The 9,003-nt window shown below is 48.7% G+C and overlaps 1 protein-coding gene across 1 annotated transcript in view; it reads right to left on the reverse strand.

Annotated features, from left to right (window-relative positions):
- Nucleotides 1-9,003, reverse strand: part of LOC139544425 (netrin receptor DCC-like) — a 653,665-nt gene that overhangs the window by 170,844 nt on the left and 473,818 nt on the right. Inside the window, exon 13 of the mRNA XM_071351497.1 lies at nucleotides 2,623-2,764. Coding sequence (XP_071207598.1) covers nucleotides 2,623-2,764 — 142 coding nt within the window. The remainder of the gene's footprint in view (nucleotides 1-2,622; nucleotides 2,765-9,003) is intronic.

Consider the following 9,003-nt stretch of genomic DNA (forward strand, 5'->3'; position numbering starts at 1 on the left):
CCGTAGAGCTCCGAGACAGGATTGTGTCGAGGCACAGATCTGGGGAAGGATAGAAAAACAGTTCTGCAGCATCCAAGAACACAGTGGCCTCCATCATTCTTAAATGGAAGAAGATTGGAACCACCAAGACTCTTCCAAGAGCTGACCGCCCGGACAAACTGACCAATCGGGGGAGAAGGGCCTTGGTCAGAGAGGTGATCAAGAACCCAATGGTCACTCTAACAGAGCTCCAGAGTTCCTCTTTGTAGATGGGAGAACCTTCCAGAAGGACAATCATCTCTGCAGCACTCCACCAATCAGGCCTTTATGGTAGAGTGGCCAGACGGAAACAACTCCTCAGTAAAAGGCACAAGACAGCCTGCTTGGAGTTTGCCAAAAGGCACATAGACACTCTCAGTCCATGAGAAACAAGATTTTCTGGTCTTATGAAACCAAGACTGAACTCTTTGGCCTGAATGCCAAGCGTCACGTCTAGAGGAAACCTGGCACCATCCCTATGGTGAAGCGTGGTGGTGGCAGCATCATGCTGTGGGGATGTTTTTCAGCGGCAGGGACTGGGAGAATAGTCAGGATCGAGGCAAAGATGAACGGAGCAAAGAACAGAGAGATCCTTGATGAAAACCTGTTCCAGAGTGCTCAGGACCTCAGACTGGGGTGAAAGTTCACCTTCCAACAGGAAGATGAGCCTAAGCACACAGACAAGACAATGCAGGAGTGGCTTTAGGACAAGTCTCTGAATGTCCTTGAGTGGCCCAGCCAGAGCCCGGACTTGAACCCGATCGAACATCTCTGGAGAGACCTGAAAATAGCTGTGCAGCATTGCCCCCGTCCAACCTGACAGAGTTTGAGAGAATCTGCAGAGAAGAATGGGAGAAATCCCATTTTGTCTTGTCCATTCACCCTCTGAATGGCACACATACACAATCCATGTCTCAATTGTCTCAAGGCTTAAAAATCATTCTTTAACCAGTCTCTTCCCCTTCATCTACACTGATTGAAGTGGATTTGACAAGTGGAATCAATAAGGGATCATAGCTTTCACCTGGATTCACCTGGTCAGTCTGTCATGGAAGGACAATGTACTGGATTCACCTGGTCAGTCTGTCATGGAAGGACAATGTATACTGTATACAGTATATGTATTATCTGGCTACAGGTGCTTATATATGTACACAGGTACCATAAGTCTCACCTGTGAACAGGTACCAGAAGTCTCACCTGTAAATAGGTACCAGAAGTCTCACCTGTACACAGGTACCAAAAGTCTCACCTGTACACAGGTACCAGAAGTCTCACCTGTACAAAGGTACCAGAAGTCTCACCTGTAAACAGGTACCAGAAGTCTCACCTGTACACAGGTACCAGAAGTCTCACCTGTACAAAGGTACCAGAAGTCTCACCTGTAAACAGGTACCAGAAGTCTCACCTGTAAACAGGTACCAGAAGTCTCTCTTGTGAACAGGTATCAGAAGTCTCACTTGTGAACAGGTACCAGAAGTCTCACTTGTGAACAGGTACCAGAAGTCTCACCTGTGAACAGGTACCAGAAGTCTCACCTGTGAACAGATACCAGAAGTCTCACCTGTGAACAGGTACCAGGAGACTCACCTGTGAACAGGTACCAGAAGTCTCACTTGTGAACAGGTACCCAAAGTCTCACCTGTGAACAGGTACCAGAAGTCTCACCTGTACACAGGTACCAGAAGTCTCAACTGTAAACATGTACCAGAGGTCTCACCTGTAAACAGGTACGAGAAGTCTCACCTGTAAACAGGTACGAGAAGTCTCACCTGTAAACAGGTACCAGAAGTCTCACCTGTGAACAGGTACCAGAAGTCTCACCTGTGAACAGGTACCAGTAGTCTCACCTGTGAACAGGTACCAGAAGTCTCACCTGTGAACAGGTACCAGAAGTCTCACCTGTGAACAGGTACCAGTAGTCTCACCTGTGAACAGGTACCAGAAGTCTCACCTGTGAACAGGTACCAGAAGTCTCACCTGTGAACATGTACCAGGAGACTCACATGTGAACAGGTACCAGAAGTCTCACTTGTGAACAGGTACCAGAAGTCTCACCTGTGAACAGGTACCAGAAGTCTCACCTGTACACAGGTACCAGAAGTCTCACCTGTAAACAGGTACCAGAAGTCTCACCTGTGAACAGGTACCAGAAGTCTCACCTGTGAACAGGTACCAAAAGTCTCACCTGTGAACAGGTACCAGAAGTCTCACCTGTGAACAGGTACCAGTAGTCTCACCTGTGAACAGGTACCAGAAGTCTCACCTGTAAACAGGTACCAGAAGTCTCACCTGTGAACAGGTACCAGAAGTCTCACCTGTGAACAGGTACCAGAAGTCTCACCTGTGAACAGGTACCAAAAGTCTCACCTGTGAACAGGTACCAGAAGTCTCACCTGTGAACAGGTACCAGAAGTCTCACCTGTGAACAGGTACCAGTAGTCTCACCTGTGAACAGGTACCAGAAGTCTCACCTGTAAACAGGTACCAGAAGTCTCACCTGTGAACAGGTACCAGAAGTCTCACCTGTGAACAGGTACCAGAAGTCTCACCTGTGAACAGGTACCAGTAGTCTCACCTGTGAACAGGTACCAGAAGTCTCACCTGTGAACAGGTACCAGAAGTTGTTAGGTTCGATAGCCTCCTGGTCTCCTCGTCGACCGGTCTTCCGGTATCGGAGTTTGTAGCCGGTGATGAACCCGTTCTGGGTGTTGGGAGGAGGGGGCTGCCAGCTCACCTTGATGCTCTGAAACACAGGGGAGAGGACACATGTTTACTACGTATACCTGATCCCTGAGGGAATTGAACCAGCAACCTTGCTTTCGCTGAGGCCACTCTCTTACCAATAGACCCAGATGCCCACCTGATTTAATACCCACCACATACAGTATACGGCTGCCAGCCATCCAAGACGCCAGGCGGTGTCTGAGAAAGGCCCGAAAAATTGCCATAAATTCCAGCCACCCGGGACTGTTCTCCATCCTGCACATTGAATAAGGTACTAACACTGACCTGTATATACAACCACTACAGTACCCCTGAACATTGAATAAGGTACTAACACTGACCTGTATATACAACCACTACAGTACCCCTGAACATTGAATAAGGTACTAACACTGACCTGTATATACAACCACTACAGTACCCCTGAACATTGAATAAGGTACTAACACTGACCTGTATATACAACCACTCCAGTACCCCTGAACATTGAATAAGGTACTGACCTGTATATACAACCACTCCAGTACCCCTGAACATTGAACAAGGTACTAACACTGACCTGTATATACAATCACTCCAGTACCCCTGGACATTGAACAAGGTACTAACACTGACCTGTATATACAACCACTCCAGTACCCCTGCACATTGAATAAGGTACTAACACTGATCTGTATATACAACCACTCCAGTACCCCTGCACATTGAATAAGGTACTAACACTGATCTGTATATACAACCACTCCAGTACCCCTGGACATTGAATAAGGTACTGACCTGTATATACAACCACTCCAGTACCCCTGCACATTGAATAAGGTACTGACCTGTATATACAACCACTCCAGAACCCCTGGACATTGAATAAGGTTCTGATCTGTATATACAACCACTCCAGTACCCCTGGACATTGAATAAGGTACTGGTACTGACCTGTATATACAACCACTCCAGAACCCCCCCCCCCCCCCCCCTGCACTGTTTTACACCCGTTGTATCGTGTGCATTTAACTTTGAAAACATTGAAACGTGAAACTGTAAGACACTACAGTCGTGGCCAAAACGTTTTGAGAATGACACAAATATTAATTTTCACAAAGTTTGCTGCTTCAGTGTCTTTAGATATTTTTGTCATTTAGCAGACGCTCTTATCCATAACGACTTACAGTTAGTGTATTCATCGTAGGTGAGCTAGGCTAGCTAGGTGAGCTAGGCTAGCTAGGTGAGCTAGGTGAGCTAGGTGAGCTAGGTGAGCTAGGTGAGCTAGGTTAGCTAGGCTAGCTAGGTTAGCTAGGTTAGCTAGGCTAGCTAGGTGGGATAACCACATGTTACAGGCATAGTAGGTACATTTTCCTCAATAAAGTAGCTATGAGCAAAGTCTGAGGTGCTAGTAAGGAAAGGGACATAATGGAAGACTTTGAACTGGCCTCCATGTAGATGGGGTTTGTATGTATGAGCCTGAGGACTACAAGATCTTCAGAGACTGGGTCTGAAGTCTGAGAGAAGCTGAAGCCTTACATGGTCAACAATATGCTTGTCTAACCAGACAGATTATGGATTGGCTTCCGACTGAAACAACATAAATATGAGAAAAAAATTAATAATCCACTGTTTGTATATAGCGTCCTTTTAAATATCTACTGTAGCTCGAATCCTCTCTCAGATCAGCCTGATCCTGTTAAATATTCATCTAGTCCCATCCTCTCTCAGATCAGCCTGATCCTGTTAAATATTCATCTAGTCCCATCCTCTCTCAGATCAGCCTGATAATGTTAAATATTAATCTAGTCCCATCCTCTCTCAGATCAGCCTGATCCTGTTAAATATTCATCTAGTCTAGATTCATCTAGATTTAGCAACGGCGTGAGTAGGCATTACAAGGCAGTAACTAAGCGATATATATTCAGTTTACTTCAAGATCGCACTTCGCACTTTGGTCCGCAGGTAGTATAACTTTTCATTACATTTCATTACATTTCATTATAGTACAACGGTTTAATTTGTCTAATCTTAGCAATTTCTTCTTAGCTAGCTACATAGCCGTCTTTGTATCAAAGATAATTGCGTAATTATCGTATTTCGTCGTCCTAACGCAGTCTACACTGCTATCTGCCATCTGCCCAGCAGCTAGCCAGCTAGCAAACGTCCACCGTCTACCGAATAGCAGCACTTTGGTCCGCAGGTAGTATAACTTTTCATTACATTTCATTACATTTCATTATAGTACAACGGTTTAATTTGTCTAATCTTAGCAATTTCTTCTTAGCTAGCTACATAGCCGTCTTTGTATCAAAGATAATTGCGTAATTATCGTATTTCGTCGTCCTAACGCAGTCTACACTGCTATCTGCCATCTGCCCAGCAGCTAGCCAGCTAGCAAACGTCCACCGTCTACCGAATAGCAGCACTGTAGCAACTATTACACCCAACTGAACGACTTGATTAGTGTAGTGTTAGCTAGCTACATAGTTGTCTTTGCTGTCTTCGTATCCAAGATAATTGTGTAGTTTAGAGTGTGTAGTTTTAGAGTGATTATCTTAATTTACCGAGGCTAGCTAGCCAGCTATCTGTCGTCCTTAACGTAGGAGACACTGCTAGCTAGCCAACAGCTAGCCAACGTCTACCGAATAGAACTTCTGCACTCAACAACCCGGTCGCATTCCGCTTCGCTCCACAGGTAGTATCACATTTTCATTTCATTTCATTACAGTACAACGGTTTGATTTGTTTGATCGTAGCTAGCTACATAGCTAGCTGCATAGCCGTCTTTGTATCAAAGATAATTGTGTAGTCTAGAGCGATTTTCTAGGTTAGCTAGCCAGCTATTGTCGTTCTTTTAACGCAACGTAACGTAATCAACACTGCTAGCTAGCCAGCTAGCCCCCGAATAGCAGCACTGTAGATACTATTACACTCAACGGAACGACTTGATTAGTGTAGTGTCAACAACGCAGCCACTGCCAGCTAGCCTACAAAGTCAACAACTGCCAGCTAGCCTACAAAGTCAACAACGCAGCCACTGCCAGCTAGCCTACTTCAGCAGTACTGTATCATCTTAATCATTTTAGTCAATAAGATTCTTGCTACGTAAGCTTAACTTTCTGAACATTCGAGACGCGTAGTCCACTTGCCACTCCAATCTCCTTTGCATTAGCGTAGTCTCTTCTGTAGCCTGTCAACTATGTGTCTGTCTATCCCTGTTCTCTCCTCTCTGCACAGACCATACAAACGCTCCACACCGCGTGGCATCGGCCACCCTAATCTGGTGGTCCCAGCGCGCACGACCCACGTGGAGTTCCAGGTCTCCGGTAGCCTCTGGAACTGCCGATCTGCGGCCAACAAGGCAGAGTTCATCTCAGCCTATGCCTCCCTCCAGTCCCTCGACTTCCTGGCACTGACGGAAACATGGATCACCACAGATAACACTGCTACTCCTACTGCTCTCTCTTCGTCCGCCCACGTGTTCTCGCACACCCCGAGAGCTTCTGGTCAGCGGGGTGGTGGCACCGGGATCCTCATCTCTCCCAAGTGGTCATTCTCTCTTTGTCCCCTTACCCATCTGTCTATCGCCTCCTTTGAATTCCATGCTGTCACAGTTACCAGCCCTTTCAAGCTTAACATCCTTATCATTTATCGCCCTCCAGGTTCCCTCGGAGAGTTCATCAATGAGCTCGATGCCTTGATTAGCTCCTTTCCTGAGGACGGCTCACCTCTCACAGTTCTGGGCGACTTTAACCTCCCCACGTCTACCTTTGACTCATTCCTCTCTGCCTCCTTCTTTCCACTCCTCTCCTCTTTTGACCTCACCCTCTCACCTTCCCCCCCTACTCACAAGGCAGGCAATACGCTCGACCTCATCTTTACTAGATGCTGTTCTTCCACTAACCTCATTGCAACTCCCCTCCAAGTCTCCGACCACTACCTTGTATCCTTTTCCCTCTCGCTCTCATCCAACACTTCCCACACTGCCCCTACTCGGATGGTATCGCGCAGCCCCAACCTTCGCTCTCTCTCCCCCGCTACCCTCTCCTCTTCCATCCTATCATCTCTTCCCTCTGCTCAAACCTTCTCCAACCTATCTCCTGATTCTGCCTCCTCAACCCTCCTCTCCTCCCTTTCTGCATCCTTTGACTCTCTATGTCCCCTATCCTCCAGGCCGGCTCGGTCCTCCCCTCCCGCTCCGTGGCTCGACGACTCATTGCGAGCTCACAGAACAGGGCTCCGGGCAGCCGAGCGGAAATGGAGGAAAACTCGCCTCCCTGCGGACCTGGCATCCTTTCACTCCCTCCTCTCTACATTTTCCTCTTCTGTCTCTGCTGCTAAAGCCACTTTCTACCACTCTAAATTCCAAGCATCTGCCTCTAACCCCAGGAAGCTCTTTGCCACCTTCTCCTCCCTCCTGAATCCTCCTCCCCCTCCCCCCCCCTCCTCCCTCTCTGCAGATGACTTCGTCAACCATTTTGAAAAGAAAGTCGACGACATCCGATCCTCGTTTGCTAAGTCAAACGACACCGCTGGTTCTGCTCACACTGCCCCACCCTGTGCTCTGACCTCTTTCTCCCCTCTCTCTCCAGATGAAATCTCGCGTCTTGTGACGGCCGGCCGCCCAACAACCTGCCCGCTTGACCCTATCCCCTCCTCTCTTCTCCAGACCATTTCCGGAGACCTTCTCCCTTACCTCACCTCGCTCATCAACTCATCCCTGACCGCTGGCTACGTCCCTTCCGTCTTCAAGAGAGCGAGAGTTGCACCCCTTCTGAAAAAACCTACACTCGATCCCTCCGATGTCAACAACTACAGACCAGTATCCCTTCTTTCTTTTCTCTCCAAAACTCTTGAACGTGCCGTCCTTGGCCAGCTCTCCCGCTATCTCTCTCAGAATGACCTTCTTGATCCAAATCAGTCAGGTTTCAAGACTAGTCATTCAACTGAGACTGCTCTTCTCTGTATCACGGAGGCGCTCCGCACTGCTAAAGCTAACTCTCTCTCCTCTGCTCTCATCCTTCTAGACCTATCGGCTGCCTTCGATACTGTGAACCATCAGATCCTCCTCTCCACCCTCTCCGAGTTGGGCATCTCCGGCGCGGCCCACGCTTGGATTGCGTCCTACCTGACAGGTCGCTCCTACCAGGTGGCGTGGCGAGAATCTGTCTCCTCACCACGTGCTCTCACCACTGGTGTCCCCCAGGGCTCTGTTCTAGGCCCTCTCCTATTCTCGCTATACACCAAGTCACTTGGCTCTGTCATAACCTCACATGGTCTCTCCTATCATTGCTATGCAGACGACACACAACTAATCTTCTCCTTTCCCCCTTCTGATGACCAGGTGGCGAATCGCATCTCTGCATGTCTGGCAGACATATCAGTGTGGATGACGGATCACCACCTCAAGCTGAACCTCGGCAAGACGGAGCTGCTCTTCCTCCCGGGGAAGGACTGCCCGTTCCATGATCTCGCCATCACGGTTGACAACTCCATTGTGTCCTCCTCCCAGAGCGCTAAGAACCTTGGCGTGATCCTGGACAACACCCTGTCGTTCTCAACCAACATCAAGGCGGTGGCCCGTTCCTGTAGGTTCATGCTCTACAACATCCGCAGAGTACGACCCTGCCTCACACAGGAAGCGGCGCAGGTCCTAATCCAGGCACTTGTCATCTCCCGTCTGGATTACTGCAACTCGCTGTTGGCTGGGCTCCCTGCCTGTGCCATTAAACCCCTACAACTCATCCAGAACGCCGCAGCCCGTCTGGTGTTCAACCTTCCCAAGTTCTCTCACGTCACCCCGCTCCTCCGCTCTCTCCACTGGCTTCCAGTTGAAGCTCGCATCCGCTACAAGACCATGGTGCTTGCCTACGGAGCTGTGAGGGGAACGGCACCTCAGTACCTCCAGGCTCTGATCAGGCCCTACACCCAAACAAGGGCACTGCGTTCATCCACCTCTGGCCTGCTCGCCTCCCTACCACTGAGGAAGTACAGTTCCCGCTCAGCCCAGTCAAAACTGTTCGCTGCTCTGGCCCCCCAATGGTGGAACAAACTCCCTCACGACGCCAGGACAGCGGAGTCAATCACCACCTTCCGGAGACACCTGAAACCCCACCTCTTTAAGGAATACCTAGGATAGGATAAAGTAATCCTTCTCACTCCCCCCCCCTTAAAAGATTTAGATGCACTATTGTAAAGTGGCCGTTCCACTGGATGTCATAAGGTGAATGCACCAATTTGTAAGTCGCTCTGGATAAGAGCGTCTGCTAAATGACT

Source organism: Salvelinus alpinus, chromosome 18 (assembly GCF_045679555.1).
Source record: "Salvelinus alpinus chromosome 18, SLU_Salpinus.1, whole genome shotgun sequence".
Classification (NCBI taxonomy): Eukaryota; Metazoa; Chordata; class Actinopteri; order Salmoniformes; family Salmonidae; genus Salvelinus; species Salvelinus alpinus.